At 42.3% G+C, this 20,139-nt stretch overlaps 1 protein-coding gene across 1 annotated transcript in view; it reads left to right on the plus strand.

Moving 5' to 3' along the window:
• The first annotated feature begins 1,998 nt into the window (after positions 1-1,998).
• St4 (Sulfotransferase 4) overlaps positions 1,999-20,139 on the plus strand; it is a 70,232-nt gene continuing 52,091 nt past the window's right edge. Inside the window, exon 1 of the mRNA XM_067140161.2 lies at positions 1,999-2,209. Coding sequence (XP_066996262.2) covers positions 1,999-2,209 — 211 coding nt within the window. The remainder of the gene's footprint in view (positions 2,210-20,139) is intronic.

The following is a 20,139-nucleotide window of genomic DNA, read 5'->3' on the forward strand; positions in this document are numbered from 1 at the left end:
CGCCGGGCTGAGTGGCTCAGACGGTTGATGCGATGGCCTTCTGATCCAATTTGGCAGGTTCGATCCTGGCTCAGTCCGGTGGTATTTGAAGGTGCTCAAATACGTCAGCCTCGTGTGGGTAGATTTACTGGCATGTAAAGGAATTCCTGCGGGATTATATTCCGGCACCTCGGCGCGTCCGAAAACCGTAAAAGCACTTAGTGGGACGTAAAGAAAATTATTATTATTTTCTTACAGTAAAAGAAAAGGTGACTGGATTCGAAAGTCATGGCTTTAAATTTTCAGTTTCAAGACTACCACGATAAGCATTACACGCTACAGACCCGCAAGTTTTCGATTGTGAAATTTATGGCACTGTTTAACAATATGGATCCTCAAGCTTGAGTATACTAGAGTTGCATATTTGTTAATATTATCGGTCTTACTTCCTACTAACATTTCAGTAGGGTATTTGATTGAATTTCTTAATATAAGGGGCATAGAATGTAACCTCAACACAGATGGAAGGTCATTACTTTTTGTAATACTTGCGGTCCTTATCATTTCCCAAGCCCATTATCTTGCTGGGTAATTTGTTCAGCGCATAACACTTTTCTTGGAATATAACTGCAATGTAAGATTATTTAGTGACAAACACCGATACATTATAAACAACACGGCAGTGCGCCAAGAATCATGCAGATGGCAATATGTTTTTGAAGAGTTGGTCACACCAAGCCATGTAGGTAGCAGCACTATCGGCTTTCTCGCTGAAAACAGCAAGCTGTCCGGTATTATCATATTAAAGTATTTGGTAATCGTCAAGATGCTACCGCCTACCACAGCCAGTGGAATACATTCATTATGACAGGCTAATGCTGCACGCTTATTTTAACTCAGTGCAGCAAACGGTAATGTAGGAAAAGAAGCCTTCAGCCTAAACAACAAAAGTACCAGAACCGTATGAACTTATACTTTGAGCCAAATTATTATTATTATTATTATTATTATTATTATTATTATTATTATTATTAGGACCTTCTTTCTTTCTTTCTTTCTTTCTTTCTTTCTTTCTTTCTTTCTTTCTTTCTTTCCTTCTTATAATCCCTTTACCCTCCAGGGTTGGTTCTTCCCTCGGACTTATCGAGGGATCCCACCTCTATCGCCTCAAGGGCAGTGTCCTGGAGCGGCACACCTTGGGTCGGTGGGATATAACTGAGGAGGACCAGTACCTCGCCCAGGCGGCCCCAACTGCTATGCTGAACAGGGGCTTTGTGGGGTGGGATGGGAAAATCGGAAGGGGTAGGCAAGGAAAAGGGAAGGAAGCGGCTGTGGTCTTAATTTAGGTACCATCCCGGAATTTGCCTGGAGGAGATGTGGTAAACCACGGAAAACCACGTCGAGAATGTCTCAGGTGGGAATCGAACCCATCTCTACTCAGTTGACCTCCCGAGGTTGATTGGACCCCATTCCAGCCCTCGTACCACTTTTCAAATTTCATGGCAGTGCCTGGAGTCGAACCCGGGCCTCCGGGGGTGGCAGCTAATCTCACTAACTGCTACACCACAGAGGCGAACGATTTTACATGCACGTTTCTTGCTTCTTTTAAAATTTAATTTAATTTCGTTTATCAGTTTCACAAGGATAATGACGTCAGTAATTCATATAATCAACGTAACAGGAGTATATTTTATAAGACACCGATATTAATTTCAGAAGCTCGTAATTTTGAATTACGTCACGACAGACGAAAATTAATATTCTTTACTCAAGACATCAAATTTCACGGTAGTCAAGGTTAACACAGGATCAGAGTGAGAGTGCTTTCGACGGAAGGTAGAAAGTAGTAAAAACATTCCATTACACTGCACTTTTTTCTCGACTTTCTCTTCTTTACTTCGATGTGAAAAACAAGAACTCACTTTGACTCGTCTCAGTCTCGTATTCGCTTTCATCTAATGAAGAACACGTACCGTTGTGGCTGTTGAAGCTTTCATTGTCTCTGTAGTTGAAACAGCTATGTCTTCAGAGCTACCGCAGGACATCAAGAAGGTGGATGAAGAGCTTAACCAACAATTATTACGAGATTTTACTGGCGAAAAAACAGGATTTGTTCAAGTAGGCCCTCAGAAGTGGTTCTTTCCAAGCAAGTTCGCAACTGAGTGGAGTAACTACTACAATTTGAAAGTTCGTTCAGATGACGTATGGGTGGTAACCTTCCCTAGATCAGGTATGTATGCCTACAGACTATTTATTATTTATTTATATATTTATACTTTTAATGCCGCCTTTTGCCATTTCTTGATAGATGCAGGACTTTTGTAACTGTATCTTGACACAGGCCAGAGCAAAGTGTAGCTTCCAACGAAGTCCCAGTCTCATCTATGGCTGTGACAATATGGAAGCTGCTGGGGTATGGGTAGTCATTTGTGCTGCAATAGCACTTTCTGGCGCAGTGAGGAAAGCGATTGCAAACTACCTCACTCCTCATTTTTCCTAGTACGCCTCATTTTGGCGCCGCCATTTCTTTCTGTGGTTTCCCTGTAACCACATAGACTTTGGTGGTGCTATTTGATGATCCAACCAGCCTATGGACTGATGACCAGACAGACAGACATACTTTAATTTAGCTAATAACTTTTAGTGGCGGGTGTGTCTATGGAGGGAGATGTTCGGCTCTCGCGGTGCAAGTCTCTCTATTTGACGCCCATCGGACAGCCTGCAAGTCTGGAAGTGAATCCAGGCTTTTGGCATGCAAACTAGAGATTGGAAATTGTACACCACCACATCCCCTACCCTCCACCAACGGGATTCAAACTGGCTATCCACGGTGTCAGACTTGACGCCTTAATGGCCATAACCACCAGGCGGGCTGTTACAGGCAACTGTTCGAAACAAATACCAAATTAAGGCACTTCGTGTCCGCCTCTGTGGTGTAGTGGTTGGCGTGATTAGCTGCCAGCCCCGGAGGCCCACGTTCGATTCCCGACTCTGCCACGAAATTTGAAAAGTGGTACGAGGGCTGGAACGGGGTCCACTCAGCCTCGAGAAGTCAAATATGTAGAGGAGGGTTCGAATCCCTCCTCAGCCATCCTCGAAGTGGTTTTCCGTGGTTTCCCACTTCTCCTACAGGCAAATGCCGGGATGGTACCTAACTTAAGGCTACGGCCGCTTCCTTCCAATCTTCCTATTCCCCCACACGGACCCTGTTCAGCATAGCAGGTGAGGCAGCCTGGGCGAGGTACTAGTCCTCCTCCCCAGTTGTATCCCCGACCCGATGTCTGCAGCTCCAGGACACTCTCCTTGAGGCGGTAAAGATGGGATCTCTTGCGGAGTCCAAGGGAAAACCAACCCTGTAGGGTAAACAGGTTAAGAAGAAGGCAGTTCGTTTTAAGTTTCGAATGTTCTTTCGGCAAAGATTTGGGCGATACTTAAGGCCCGGATTTTTAAAGAATATGCACATATGCAAATGCATATTTTGAACGTTAGTGCATATAGATATATTTTTCTCTTATGTGTGATCGATTATGTAAGATATCTGAACGAAATGAAAAATATAATGAACTCTATATATGTTTTACATCGCTTGGCAAAACGAGAAACCTTCCCTGATCAAGGACAGTGCTTTCAGTTTCGCAGACGGATAATGCCCCTTTTTACAACAGCTATGTCCTTCTTTCTGATATTTCAATCCATAAGCAACTACAAAAGTAGAATCAGGCAGTCTTTGCCAGAAGAATGTTCCATGCACTCAGTGCCAGTGTAGAAGTATTGCCTAGTTACGTCCGTCGACGTAGAACGATCATTTTCAGCGTGTAAATTAATTCTGTCCGACAACAGAAAGTCATTGACCCCTGAGAACATCGAAAAACTGTTAATAACCTACTGCCATGCATCATTTTACAAGGAATAAAACTTGTTTATCAATTTAACACTGAGTTAAAATTAAATAATACATTTGTTAAGTGTATTTTTTATTTTAGTGCATATATTCTTGCATATTTTCACCATTTTTAGTGCATATGTGCATGCATATTTTTGGAGTTTTTAGTGCATATGAATCCGGGCCGGATTTTTAAAAAATGCATTTGCGCATATGCAAATGCATATTTAAAATGTTAGTGCATATTTTAACGTAAGTGCATATACATATATATTTTTCTCTTATGTTGTGATCGATTATCCAAGATATCTGAACGAAATGAAAAATCTAATGTTGTACATCCACTGGCAACACGAGAAGCCTTTCCCGATCAAGGAAAGTGCTTTCAGTGTCGCAGCACAAGCAGGTAGACGGATGTACAAGTGTTGCCCAGTTACGTCCGTCGACGTAGAACGATCATTTTCAACGTACAAATTAATTCTGTCCGACAACAAAAAGTCACTGACCCCTGAAAACATTGAAAAACAGTTGAGAACCTACTGGCAAACATAATTTTGCAAGTAATTAAACTGTTTATCAATTTAACACTCAGTTAAAATTAAATAATGCGTTTGTAAGTGTATTTTGTTTTATTTTTAGTGCATATTTTCAGCATATTTTTGGAGTTTTTAGTGCATATGAATCCAGGCCCTATATACCGTATAAGTCCAATAATACTGCTCGTAGGACCTCCCTCGTATTCTAGAAACGTAGCCACCCATTCAACCACGATTCTCTCTAGTCCAATGCAGTAGCGGCGATTAGGGGTGGGGGCTCTTTGTGGAGAAAACATTGCAATTTATTACATCTCAGCCGACTGAAACTAGTGATTATTAATAGAAACAATCTGTACAAGCCCCGTTGTCTTATCAGCTCTTTCCTTTATGTTCTTCAATTATTAACAAAATTATTGGCGGAAATACGCACAAAATATCGTTCGTCGCGGCTAACCGATTTGTATAGTGCCAGTGGGTAGTGGAGACTTTGCATGTGCTGTGAGGAAAGGTAACAGGGAGATTTTATTTATTTTATTATATTTTGGCCAAGGTCATGGACACTGAGGTATGATTCACCACCTTGCCACGCGCATTCCTCAGTCTGGCAGTCGCTTTAGTGTCTCTTTTTGCTAGGGGCTTTACGTCGTTCCGACACAGATAGGTCTTATGGCGACGATGGGATAGGAAATGACTAGGAGTTGGAAGGAAGCGGCCGTGGCCTTAATTAAGGTACAGCCCCAGCATTTGCCTGGTGTGAAAATGGGAAACCACGGAAAACCATTTTCAGGGCTGCCGATAGTGGGATTCGAACCTACTATCTCCCGGATGCAAGCTCACAGCCGCGCGCCTCTACGCGCACGGCCAACTCGCCCGGTGCTTTAGTGTCTGTTAGTTTCATAGTGTGTAGGCAAATACTAAATGACTCTTAATAGTACCGTATAATCACGCCGTGCTTCTATTTAAATGTAATACTTGTGTAATATTGTTCCTTTGGTGAAAGTTTCATTGTATGGCAATAAAAATCTCAAAAAGAACTAATATTACCGCACTTGAGTTGGTAAACTGTTACCTCTCTGTGTCGAAATTCGCTCAGAGAACATTAAAAGACTTACCATTTTGTAGCTTTTTTTTCAGTTTTGATTTATATACGCCCCAATCCTCCTGCCGCTATATCCCACAAACACGGGTACCTTCTTTAGTCTGTACATTTTTGCCCCCCCCCCACCACTTTTAATTCCTAGTCGCCGCTACTGGTCCAATAGCCCTCATTTTCGTCAGTAATATCAAATACAGTAGAGACAATACGCGACACTGCGAGATATCGAGGGACAGAGATTAGAGCTCTGTCTAGCGGAGTGACCTGGAGTTAATGATTATGTCATAAGAGCACGTGTATTTGTTTGTGAAGTTTTTGACGATCTGTATGCGTTTGCAGTAAATTGACGTAAGTAAATAGTAGCGTGTGTTATTCCTTTATATCTCTTCTCAACATGAGTGGAAAGACATGTGCTGTGTTTGGCTGCAATAACTATGAAGTGCAGAAGGATTCGCGGTCTTTCTTCCGTTTCCCTCGTGACAAGAACAGTAAGTAAATATTGTGTTTGCATATATATTCTTCAAGTGATACGAGATTTTTATAGTACTTCCTAAACATCTAACCTGCGCGACCCATATTTTAACTGGTTTAAAATATAATAAACTTATTTTATTCTATAGTGCAGCAGTTAACCTTCAATACGCGTGTGGTGTGGGTGCGAATTGTGGGTTTTGATTTAATTCAGGAAAATGCATGTGCATATGTGTGTGGCTGCTTGTGTTCCAAGTTAACCCATTTGGAATGCCGTAATGCGTTGTCAAGCACTGAAGAAAATGTGGGTGACTTAAGAAATATACATATTTTGTTGAAACAAAATGATGATGCAAATTTGCTTTATCCTAATGTAATTGCAAGTATTGCTTATAGGGAAATTTTGAATGTTTTTGAGGCTAAATGTATAGATTTTCTTTCTGTTAGTAGGCTTCATGTTAAGAGGAAAATTGTCCAGCTTTTAATTGTTAATTCATTGAATCATGTGTGTAAGGAATGTGCCGATATTTTTATTGAGGAATGTCTTAATGTGATGATACAATGTTTTTAAATGAGAAAAAACAAATCTAGCCATAAAAGTTCAGGCAGGACTGCTAAAGCTAAAAAAGTAATGCATAAATGAAAGATCAAGCCCTTTCACAGCAGTCCATTTCACATCTTGATTATATGTCTAATTTCAGTCTTTAAATAATAACTGTGTCGGTGCGACGTAAAGCCAATAGAAAAAAATAATAACCTGTTAAATAATTCTTCATTCGTTTATCCAGAATTGCTTTACCAGTTTTGAAGTTAATATCTTAATATCACTTTCTTTCTAGACGTAATTTATTTATCCATTTCCGTATATATATTTCCATTGATACTTGAATTTAGCGCGGATTTCCAGGTCACGCCACTAGGAGCGCCACTTGCGAATTGTCTCCTATTTTAACAAGGCTAAATCCGGAAGTGTCGCGTATTGTCTCTATTGTATTTGGTAATATCCCTTGATCTACCCCCTTAAAAGCCTTGGATAAGCCAATATTTTCTATTTACTTTGTATTTAACCCGGGAGTGGAAACGTGGATTTTTGTAACGTTAATAGTAACGTGGGGTGTCCTCGGACCCCCAGCAGTTTCCCGTCGTCTGTGTTGCTGGAAATAACGCAAAGTTATATTTTCATAAATAAACAGTAAGATAGGTTTTAAAAGAGAATAAAACTACAGTATAGTGTAAGGTATGTTATTGGCACATCAACAAACAGATACAAATCACTGATGCAACGCTAATTCAGTTTGCAATCGTATTGTAAGTCTCAATCAGATTCACTAGTCGTGTGTTCACCAACATCAGTGCAAGTTTCACAAACATTTTTCATGTGCTTTATACACATATATCGTCAACACTTATTGCAGAATGACTTAGTCTTTATGTCCTTACTCCTGGGACAAATAGTGCATCTTGACTTGCCACTGGGACCTGGCTCTGCTTGTGAACCATCACTTAGTTCAATCTTCACTCGCTTGGCTGCTTTCTGGCGGATATGCCTAAGTATTTCGGGTTTCAGTGCCCTTTTTCTAAGTTGATCTTCAACAAGTTTAATACCAATTTCTGCCAGAAATTTACTACTCTTCATCTTCTTATCTGGCATGTTACAGCTGTAAATTACATTGCTATTTATTCCCGCAATATCCAGAACTCTGAAGAAAATCACCAATGGTTAGCGTTTACATTTTCTAGACGAGGTGCTTCACTCGTCAACGACATCCATACCATACTTGGTGAGGTTGTAAAAGGTAGTTATATTCGGTTTGTTGTGGCCACCTGTAGACAAATGTATGCTATCATCCTCCAAGTGCATTGTTGACAACATTAGCACAGCCTTATTTTTCTTTGGGGCATAAGACACAAGTGTCATATTTTGCCGGAAAACAGATAGTGAGGAATTAAGTGTTCTTTTCTGCGCAACAAATTCCTTTGGCACTTTTCTTCTAAGGAATGACAAAGCTACACAAAGTAAGAATACAATAGGTCTAATATCAACAGTGACACATAACAATGCGCATACAACCTCATTATTTAGTAATGGGAATATTACTTACCCACAAACAAATGCACAGAAATGCAACATTATGTACACAAAAATGTTTCACAAACGGTAACGTGTGGGTCCACGAGCACCCCAGTCACATTAACTAGCTGCTTACTTCTTCCAAGACGGAGAACACTCGAGACACATGCAGTATCGTGTAAAGCGAACATTTGAATGAAGGTAGACAAAGCATTAGCAGTTCAGCCAACTAAACATAAACGCAGTAGTTCGAGAACTGACCGTGGGGGTCTAGCAGCACCCCGCGTTGCCATTACAGGGTTAAGGTCGAAATATCCAAATATTCCTCTGGCCATTATTATAAGCGGGAAAGGAAGGTATTATTTTCCACCAACTCTGACGTGACAGAATCCTTCTGCACAATTCGAGAGAATTAAGCCGAAACTCTCCTTTGTTTAGACATCTGAAATTATGGAAAGAGTATTTATTTTAGTAGTATCCGTTCGTTAGAATGAAATGCCAGCAGTCACGTGGGCTTAATACTCATCAACCTGATTCTAGTATACAGTTAAAAATAAATGCATATGTCCAAACGAGTAGGTAAAGGCGAGCTCGGTTCGCCCGGAAGGTTCCGCGATCGACTCCTCATCACCCCCTGTGGGTGGGGGACGCAGATGAAGAATACACCCACGGTATCCCCTGCCTGTCGTAAGAGGCGACTAAAAGAGGCCCAAGGGGCTCTCAACTTGAGAGCGTGGGTTGGTGACCACGGGGCCCTTAGCTGAGATCTGGCATTGCTTCCACTTACTTGTGCCAGGCTCCTCACTTTGATCCATCCAGTCCGACTTCCCTTGGTCAACTCTTGTTCTTTTCCGACCCCGATGGTATTAAGGCATTCAAGGCCTAGGGAGTCTTTCATTTTCACGCCCTTCGTGGCCCTTTCTTCGTCCGTTACTTCATTTCTCGAAGTGACAGATCCCTCCTTATTTCTTCCTTTTTCTCTGTCTACCCCCTGTGGTTGGGGGATGCAGAGAAAGAATACACCCACGGTATCCCCTGCCTGTCGTGAGAGGCGACTAAAAGGGGCGACCAAGGCATGATTATATTAGAACCATGAAACTACTTTTGATTGGTACGATCACGCGGGGAACACCATGGGTTGCCTGTACTCGCGAGTAGTACCACTATATTAGGTACGAAATAGGTTTGTGATTAGTAGCAGCAGAGAGTGGGTCACTGTGGGTTTCCAGTACCCGTGAGTCGCACCCTTGTGAGCAACACCACGGGTCTGGGCGTTGCCTGTGATTAGTACCACTATATGAGCGGCACCGTGGGTCTGCGTTGCCTGTACGACGTACAATACTTGTGAGTAGTACCATCATGTGTGGAACACCGCGGGAATACCGGCGCCCGTGATTAGTACAGTACACCTAGGCGAGGAACACCATCGGTTTGCGTTGGCTATGAGTGGCGCCATTATGTGAGAAACACCATAGGTCTACCTTACCTGTACGACGTCCAATACTTGTGAGTAGTACCATCATGTGTGGAACACATTGAGTCTTCGCTACTTTTGATTAGTACCCCAACAAGACAAATACCATGGTTCTCCTTTAGTAGCGATAAGTACCATTATGCGGGGCCGTTGACCTGTATTTTGGACCCCTTTAGACAACAAGCATCTTCGATTCAGGATTGTGCTTTAGAAGTAGTCTCTTGATCAGTGATACTATTTTTATGGTAGTTTTTGGGTAGGATCCACTGATTGTTTTAAATTCATATCCATCCATTCATTCTTCATGCCATTTTTTATTTTGGTCAGTGGATGATTTAAAACTTTTAATTTGTCATTTCATTCCGTACCATCAGGGGCCGATGACCTAGATGTTAGGCCCCGTAAAACAACAATCATCATCATCGACTCCCCATCAGGAAGTCGAAAAATTCAAGAAACGTGTTTCCCACTTCTGGAGGTGCCCATGGCCATGAGATTCGCTCAGCCTGCACCAAAAATAAGTAAGTTACCAAGTTAATTTTCCGATAGCAACCAGGCGTAGGCCTAACCACTCTATCACGCCAAGTGCCCATGTTACGAATAGTAATAGCCTTTACCTTTTATCTCATCAAGGACGTTCATGGCCTTGCTCTTGCTTTTATGTGTCCCAAGGAGCAGAAATTTGACAGGCCTGAACTCTGATATGCAATACTACTACTACTACTACTACTACTACTACTACTACTACTACTACTAATAATAATAATAATAATAATAATAATAATAATAATAATAATAATAATAATAATTGTACCGGGCGGTACACCTCCACGCCGCTAATTCAAATATTGCGCCAATTGAAACTTCTCTACTGGAGAAACTTGGAACTTTAACTACTGCACTAATTCCACGGTTATTCAGAAGATGTCACTGAGTGTTTTTATTTGCCTTTTGTTTTTCAACGATTAAGAGGTGTGGACAATCTCTAACAGATGTCTCTACTCAAAACTATGGTAACACACTCTGGTGCAATGGAATGAACTTTCTTGAAGAAATATTGTATTCCTAAGTTTTATTTTTACTAAATTTTGTTCTGTGGTTTGTGGGTTGGCAATATAAATCCTTTCTTTCCGCCCGTTTTGAATGTAACCAATCAGGAATTTATGTAATTAATTTTCCACCAATAAGGTGTTTCTTCCTCGTCTTGTGTATTAGTTTTTGCTGTTATCCAATAAAAGCGAAAGGGTGTGTCTACTCATTTCTGAAAGGTCTCGAATGTTCCACGAGGGTATATAAACTGCTGATTTTCTTGTCTCGGTGCCACTTCAGTAACATCTAACTTAGTGTGTGTGGAAATGTAGCAGGGGGCGGAAGCGCCTCTTTCTTCAAGCAGCAGTTCTTCTACAAGGTAATGGCCTGTTAACATCTTCATTTCTTGCTAGCTTAGCAGTTTAACTCTCGGGGAGGGTTCGAAACCTTTAGTATGTAACCTACCTTTTTAAAATGTAAATTCTTTTCTGTCTATGTAAATCTATAAATTATAAATCTATAAATTACTGTAAAGCGGGGATAGAGAGTGCTTTACCCTCTCGAATTCCCCTTCATTTGGAAATCGAGGTAACTACGTTTTCATAACCGTTTCTTCTCTTCCTTAAAATATTAAAGTTTCTCATAAGGGTCACCTCTTTAGCTTGGGATTAGCCCCTGTGTTTCGGCCTAGAGCCACTTGGGTTTTAAAAGTGTATTTAGGAGTGCAAGTTCACGCCTCCAATCTCTTCTGTACTTTGGGCCAGTAACTTAACCTGATGTTTTGTTTTCTTCATGCGAAGGCCCCGTAGGTTGGGTGTTAATTACCCCTGTTTCCTTGTGTGCCTTAAGGGCAGATAGAAATGAAGTTTGTTGTAGCCTTTGATAGGCTTGTAAAATTGAGAGCGGGTCTGCTCTTTTTCTTAACATTGTAATTAGGAGCAAGTGCTCCTCGTACTTAGGGGTTTTCTGCCCTTTAGCAATTGTGGTTGTGAGCTGAGAGCTCAGGAATTAAACTTGGGGCTCGAAGCCCAAATCTTGTAACGAACTGTAATTTGTTAATTTGTTGATCTGCTACTTGGTACCTGTTATACTCTGTTAATTGTTGATTTTGAAAAGAAAATATAACCTTTGTTAAAGTTTTAAATTAACTTTAATTTTGTAGTTGAGACCTATTCCAGCCCGCACATTCTTTCACCTCTAACTACCACGGATATCTCCGTAATAATAATAATAATAATAATAATAATAATAATAATAATAATAATAATAATAATAATAATAATAATAATAATAATAAAGTTTAATATTGATGTACACCTATTTCTGCTACCTACGGAATAAGTAATGATGTGTCGATTGCTGTCGTCCAAGTATTGCTATGTTAGAATTTAGCTTGGCTAACAGTTTGTTGGCCGACCTCGCGGTCTAGGGATAGCGTGCCTGCTTTTCACCCGAAATCCCCAGGTTCGATTCTTGGACATATCAGGCATATTTACCGGGACCAGAGGGTTGGTTCGACGTCAACTTAGCCTATACCACTATAATTGAGAAGCTATTTGACAGTGAAATGGCTACCCCGGTCTAGAAACTAAGAAAAACCGCCGAGATGATTCGTCGTGCTGACCATGCAGGGCATTCGGCTGAGCAGCTTAAGTTTGGCAGGCCAAGGACCGTCAGGTGTTAGTTTTACCGTTTGCTGAATCGCCTTTCAGCTGAGTACAAAGCAGAAACTGTTGAACGTGTTGTCTTTTATGCGGGTATTTCCAGCCCAGTGTCAACTTCAGGGCACAGCATTGGTCTGAATTAAAGAGAGTACCGAACAATTAGCTAACGAGGTTTACTAGCATCATAGTCATTTTATTTTAGCCGGAGAGGCGGGATGGTTTTGGCTATGCCAAGAAACTATAATTGAAGGGGTTGAAGGGCACAATTTCATTCAGTACAATGATCAAGGTCCGCCTCTGTGGTGTAGTGGTTAGCGTGATTAGCCGCCACCCCCGGAGGTCCGGGTTCGATTCCAGGCTCTGCCACGAAATTTGAAAAGTGGTACGAGGGCTGGAACGGGGTCCACTCAACCTCGGGAGGCCAACTGAGTAGAGGTGGGTTCGATTCCCACCTCAGTCATCCTCGAAGTGGTTTTCCGTGGTTTCCCAACTCTCCTCCAGGCAAATGCCGGGATGGTACCTAAATTCAGGCCACGGCCGCTTCCTTCCCTCATCCTTGCCTATCCCTTCCAATATTCCCATCCCCCTACAAGGCCCCTGTTCACCATAGCAGGTGCGGCCGCCTGGACGAGGTACTGGTCATACTCCCAGTTGTATCCCCCGACCAAGAGTCTGAAGCTCCAGGACACTGCCCTTGAGGCGGTCGAGGTGGGATCCCTCGCTGAGTCCGAGGGAAAAGCCGAACCTGGAGAGTAAACAGATGATGATGATGATGATGATGACAATGATCAAGAAGGATGATTCACAGAACAAATGTACCAAGTGAAATTTCCCAACCGAGTGGGAGACAGGTGCAGTCTATATCAACAGATATGGCCGGTGATTGATTGATTATTTATTTATTTATTTATTTATTTATTTATTTATTTATTTATTTATTTATTTATTTATTTATTTATTTATTTATTTATTTATTTATTTATTTATTTATTGACTGATTGATTGATCATTCGGGATGTATTTACTATTCCGTTTATCCATTGTGTTTGATAGTGTGATATCGTGTGTGTAAATGAAGATGTTCATTAGGACGAACACAAATACCCATTCCCCGAATTAGAGGAATAAACAAGACGTAGCTAACATTCCCGGCCCAGTCGGGAAACGAATCCAGGATCTTATGAACGAAAAGCCTCTAGCTGACCAATGGGCCAAGGAACCACAAAAAATGTATTTACGACATATGTATTAAGCATTCCTAATGGATAAGGCTGGAAATCCGTGTTGTGTCTTATCTACTATTGATCGGCCTTGATCAAATAATTATCGAAAATTCCAATTATAATACCGTACGTAAATGTAGAAGTGTCCTTCTCTATGGTGTAGTGGTTAGTGTGATTAGCTGCCGCCCCCGGAGGCCCGGGTTCGATTCCCGGCTCTGCCACGAAATTTGAAAAGTGGCACGAGGGCTGGAACGGGGTCCAGTCATCCTCGGGAGGTCAACTGAGTAGAGGTGTGTTCGATTCCCACCTTAGCCATTCTGGAAGTGGTTTTCCGTGGTTTCCCACTTCTCCTCTAGGCAAATGCCGGGATGGTACCTAACTTAAGGCCACGGCCGCTTCCTTCCCTCTTCCCTTCCAATCTTCCCATCCCCCAGCACGACCCCTGTTAAGCATAGCAGGTGAGGCCGCCTGGGCGAGGTACTGATCATCCTCCCCAGTTGTATCCCCAGACCCAGAGTCCGAAGCTCCAGGACACTGCCCTTGAGGCGGTAGAGGTGGGATCCCTCGCTGAGTCCGAGGAAAAAGCCAACCCTGGAGGGTAAGCAGATTAAGAAGACGTAAATGTAGAATCAAAGTCTGTTACTTACAAATAACGCAATTTTTCGTCATTGTCGCCTGAAAGAGAAATCCGCTGCGGCCTAGCCTCACTAAAATCTTAATGAGGTAACTGCGACGCTTGAAAAAAACCTTTGCTCACTGTTGGTAGTCATTAATTAATTTTCTAGTACTGAAATTAAAGTATAAAGTTGTTCCGAGGTATCTATGGAACAGCAGAGGTGAAAGAAGGTGCTGGGATGAATAGGTCTCAACTTACGAAATTAAAGTTAATTTAAAATTTAACAAAGGTTATATTTTCTTTTCGAGATCAAGAAATAACAAGTATAACAGGAACTCAGTTGTATATCAACAAGTTAAGAATGTACAATTACAGTTTATTAATGGATTTTGTGCTTCGAGCCCCAGATTCACAACCCCTGAGCAATGAGCCCAACTTTACTTATACACAAGATTCAACAAAGGGGCAGAAAACCCCAATCATGCCAAGGAGCATTTGCTCCCAGTTACCCAGTTAAGCCTGCTCGAGGCACACAGAAAATACAATATAAGAAAGAGCAACCAGCCCTCAAAGTTCAAGCCTATTCAAAGGCCACACCAAACTCCACCTTCAAGTTGCCCTCCAGGCACACAAGAACAGGGGTAAAAATACCCAACCTACTGAGACCTATTCACTAAAGAAACAGGACAATTACATGGCCCCAAAATACCAACTTGAGTGGAGGCGTAACTAGCACTCCTAATACACCTTTTTAAAACATATTTGGCTCTTAGGCCGCTTATGCAAGGGCTAATCCCATACTAAGGAGGTGACACGATAAGAAAACTTATTTACATTATGAAGAGAAGAAATACGGTAATGAAAACGTAGTCACCTCAGAACAATATGAGTGGGAGCTCGAGAGGGTTAAGCACTCTCTATCCCAATTTGTAGTTAAAGAGACAGAATTTTATACCAAGTGTCTTTTACATTTTAAAGGAAGGTTACATGATAAAAGTTTCGAACCTGCCCCGAGGGTTAAACTGCTGAGCTAGCAAGAAATGAAGTTATTAAAAGGCCATTACCTTATGGAAGAACTCCTGCCCGAAGGAAGAGGCGCTTCCCGCCCCCTGCTACATAATCACACTAGGAAAGATGTTACTGAAGTAGCCAGGAGACAAGAAAATCAGCAGTTTATATACCCTCGCGGAAAATTCGAGACGTTTCATGAATGTTTACAACCCGCCCACAAAATTTTATTGGATAACAGCAAAAACTAATACACCAGACGAAGAAGAAACACCTTATTGGTGGAAAATTAATTACAGAAATTCCTGATTGGCTACATTCAAAACAGGCGGAAAGAAAGGTTTATATTGCCAACCTACAACTGACAGATCAAAGTTTAGTTAAGACAAAACTTATGAATGTTAAATTTCTTCAGGACAGTTCATTCCTTTACACCAGAGTGCGTTATTATAGTTTTGGTAGAGACATCTGTTAGAGAATGTTCAAATTTCTTACTGCAGAGCAAACAAATACACATAGGGTTCGATTCCCGGTAGGGTCGGGAATTTTAACCATCATTGGTTAATTTCGCTGGCACGGGGGCTGGGTGTATGTGTTGTCTTCATCATCATTTCATCCTCATCACGACGCGCAGGTCGCCTTCGGGAGTCAAATCGAAAGACCTGCACCTGGCGAGCCGAACATGTCCTCGGACTCTCCCGGCACTAAAAGCCATACGCCATTTCATTTCATTTCATTTCGGATTTCAGTTCCTTACTTTACCTTTTGTTGTTGTATGTTGGGTATTCAGCCCGAAGGCTGGTTCGATATTCCACAGCTCCGCCAACAGCTGTCTTAGATGGCCTAGGCGTCATTGAAGAGACATATTAGGGAAATTAGTAGTTTCCTGTTGCTTTCCTCACTGGACCAGAAGTTGCTGTTACTTCCCAGTCTGCCAAGCCCACTGAAATACATGCACCAACCGACCCTATGAGCGATATTTTCATACCATTCATAACAGGGAGCAGAGCCTCCGTGGCTCAGACGGCAGCGCGTCGGCCTCTCACCGCTGGATACCGTGGTTCAAATCCCGGTCACTCCATGTGAGATTTGTGCTGGACAAAGCGGAGGTGGGACAGGTTTTTCTCCGGGTATTCCGGTTTTCCCTGTCATCTTTCATTCCAGCAACACTCTCCATTATCATTTCATAGCATTTATCACTCATTAATACATCACCTTGGGAGTGGCGACCCCATTGTAATAACAGCCTATATATGTTTCATTCATTACATTCCTGACCCGGTCAATGACTGGAAAACAGGTTGTAGGTTTTCATAGCAGGGACTATCTGCATAAGGAATGGTATTACTAGCATCACTCATACCTAAGCCACTTTCATATTGTCAAAGCCAAGGATGAGTCTCAGACAGGTCAGTGAAAGTAACAAATTTATTCTAGCCCATACCAGAAGACATAGTCCACTGTAAACCCTACATCTCACCAGCAAAGGAATAATAATAATAATAATAATAATAATAATAATAATAATAATAATAATAATAATGCCTCAGCTACCGTGTCCACACATTTTACTTTGACGCCATCTGGCTGTCTGTTCGTCAATTTCGATGTTCTGTTTTGCTATAGGCCTACTAGATAGCAGACCGAGTAAACCGAAACTACAGTGACTCTATATGTACAGTGTGGCCAAGGCCAGTCCAGCCGCCATGTTTTAGCCAAGTACTCAATTAGCTGATAGATGAAGGAGAATGATATTATTAGTATTTCAATAAAGAATAGACTAGGTATGTACATAGGCCTATCAGTATTTGTTATATTCAGAGTCTGACTACCTGACTTAAAACTTCAAAATTTAGTTATGCGTGGTATAGGCCTACAAGTCACTATTATTGAAGAGGTTAGAAATTCTGGTGTTGGTAGCTAGGCCTATCATAACATTTATATTATAACACATGTGGCATAAAATAGTATTGTCATTGTCTTGAATAATGAACGTGATGACTGTAAAGTTAGCCTACATATATTTTTTTCTATTTGCTTTTCGTCGCACCGACACAGATAGGCCGTATGGCGACGATGGGACAGAAAAGGCCTTAATTAAGGTACAGCCCCAGCATTTGCCTGGTGTGAAAATGGAAAACCATCTTCAGGGCTGCCGACAGTGGGGTTCTAACCCACTATCTCCTGGATGCAAGTTCACATCTGCGCCCCCCTAACCGCACGGCCAACTCGCCCGGTCATTTAAATTTTAAAAAATTATGACATTACCACATATCAGGTTACATGATACTACATATCAGAATATACAACGCAGTATCATAAAACTATACATAGAAATGTACTTTTTATATATGACTTATCGGTATGTATATAATCTGAACTCAGGCAGAAGATAGAAAATAATATGACTAGTTAACTGATGGGTAGACAAAATTGTATTACCTAGCTCCATATTTATGTTAACGTAATATAAGTTAACATAATATACTGTACCATTATACTCGTGGTACTAATAGAAATAATAGCGAAAACCTGCTACTCTTTAGTGGCGAAAACAATCAACTGCCATGGTCCCCGGGTTGTGTATAGTGCTCCTTTAATGATGGCTACGGTTTGATCCGCGCAACTAGGAATTAAATATTAGTATCACTATACAACATGCCTATCGTTTGAGAAAATACTACTTGTGCTCGGTGAAAACAAGCATTTTCCTGGTCCCAGTGTATTTGTATTCGGGACTCAATTATCGACCACCCGCTGTTCGATTTCCGTGATGTGCGACTAATTCTGTGCCCCGGTTCTGTTAGTACTGGTAGTTAGTTATCCGCTGTATTTTAAACATTCTATTTGCTACTATCGGTTTTGCTAATACATTGTTATAACTGTTATCATTACCTTATTCTTTTTTCTATCGCTCTTCCCAGAACTGTGGGGTTGTGTGGGGGGAATTGCGTCATACATGTGGATTTGGTCCTGTTTAACGGCCGGATGCTATTCCTGACGCAAATCCTATATGGAGGGATGTAATCACTATCGCGTGTTTCTGTGGTGATTTGTAGTGTGGTATATTGTCTGTTTATTCTGTACCCTGCTATCCCATTCACACAGGAAACAGGGAAATATTGTGCAGTCTTTTTGTTGTCTCAGCAGCAATGCAACGACCTTCAAATCAGCGCAAATTTGCTACTCATGTTCGTGATATTTAATTCTTTCACGACCGGGCGAGTTGGCCGTGCGCGTAGAGGCGCGCGGCTGTGAGCTTGCATCCGGGAGATAGTAGGTTCGAATCCCACTATCGGCAGCCCTGAAAATGGTTTTCCGTGGTTTCCCATTTTCACACCAGGCAAATGCTGGGGCTGTACCTTAATTAAGGCCACGGCCGCTTCCTTCCAACTCCTAAGCCTTTCCCATCCCATCGTCGCCATAAGACCTATCTGTGTCGGTGCGACGTAAAGCCCCTAGCAAAAAAAAAAATTCTTTCACGCACCAACTTTAAGGTCTCGTATGTTTCGGACAAGGGGCTGCCTGCTCGGTTCACCCGAACGGACGTGGGTTCGATTCTCCGTCAGGGAGTCGTAAAATTTAAGAAACGAGATTTGCACTTCCAGAGGTGCACATGACCCTGAGGTTCACTCAGCCTGCACCAAAAATGAGTACCTGGTTAATTCCTGGGGGCAAAGGTGGCCGGGCGTTAGAGCTAACCACTCCACCCCACCAAGTGCCGAGGTTACGGATGGTGGAAGCCTTTACCTGCCACCCCGCCAGGGGCCTTCATGGCCTGTATGGAGATGACGTTTTTTTGTTTCGGACAGATTTGTGGATTGTGTAGGTGGTGTGGTCATCTTTTCTATGAAATTTCTGTCTGTCGTCAGTTTACGAATCTGTGGTCCATCAACAAATAAAATTATGTAAAAGACGCACTAAAGGCTCAAATGCTGGGGTGCGTCTCAAGCACAATGGACTATATCGAACGACTTTATCTTGAAAAGGAATTACAGCCAAACATATACATAGGATGAAATGAAATGTCGTATGGCTTTTAGTGCCGGGATATCCCAGAACGGGTTCAGCTCGCCAGGTGCAGGTCTATTTGACTCCCGTAGGCGACCTGCGCGTCATGATGAGGATGAAATGATGATGAAGACAACACATACACCCAGCCCCCGTGCCATTGGAATTAACCAACTAAGGTTAAAATCCCCGACCCGGCCGGGAAGCGAACCCGGGACCCTCTGAACAGAAGGCCAGTACGCTGACCGTTGAGCCAACGAGTCGGACATATACATAGGATAAGGGCCGGGGATTAAAACACTTCAGTTTATACAAGTGGTCTATAACAATTTCGCGTGGCTATTTCTAGCCGGGTGCAGCCCTAGTAAGGTAGACCATCCGATGAGGGTGGGCAGCATCTGCCATGTGTAGGTAACTGCGTTTTATTGTGGTAGGATAGTGTTATGTGTGGTGTGTGAGTTGCAGGGATGTTGGGGACAGCACAAATACCCAGTCCTCGAGCCAAGGGCTCAGGTGGCAGTGCACCAGCCTCTCACAGCTGGGTTCCGTGGTTCAAATCCCGATCACTCCACGTGAGATTTGTGCTGGGCAAAGCTGACGCGGGACAGGTTTTTCTTCGGGTACTCCGGTTTTCCCTGTCATCTTTCATTCCAGCAACACTCTCCAATATAATTTCATCTATCATTCATTAATCATTGCCCCAGAGAAGTGCGACAGGCTTCGGCAGCCGGCACAATAAAATTCATATTCTTGCCGCTAGACGGGGACTTCATTTATTTCATTCCTGACCCGGTCGGATGACTGGAAACAGACTGTGGATTTTCCTCTCCGACCCGGCCGGGAATCGAAACTAGGACCCTCTGGACCAAAGGCCAGCATGCTAACCACTTAGCCATGGAGCCGGACAACAAGTGGTCTGAGATAGCAACTCTACTTTCTCTTATGTGCAGTCCAACTTCCCTCGCGCTCTTCATATTACGTATCAACATTTCTAGGAAACAGAACTCAGAACTTCGGCCCTCACTAAGTCTCGATCTGCCATCTTCACACACAGGAAGAATCACGTGTTTTTCCTCCC

The sequence above is a fragment of the Anabrus simplex genome, chromosome 2 (assembly GCF_040414725.1).
Source record: "Anabrus simplex isolate iqAnaSimp1 chromosome 2, ASM4041472v1, whole genome shotgun sequence".
Classification (NCBI taxonomy): Eukaryota; Metazoa; Arthropoda; class Insecta; order Orthoptera; family Tettigoniidae; genus Anabrus; species Anabrus simplex.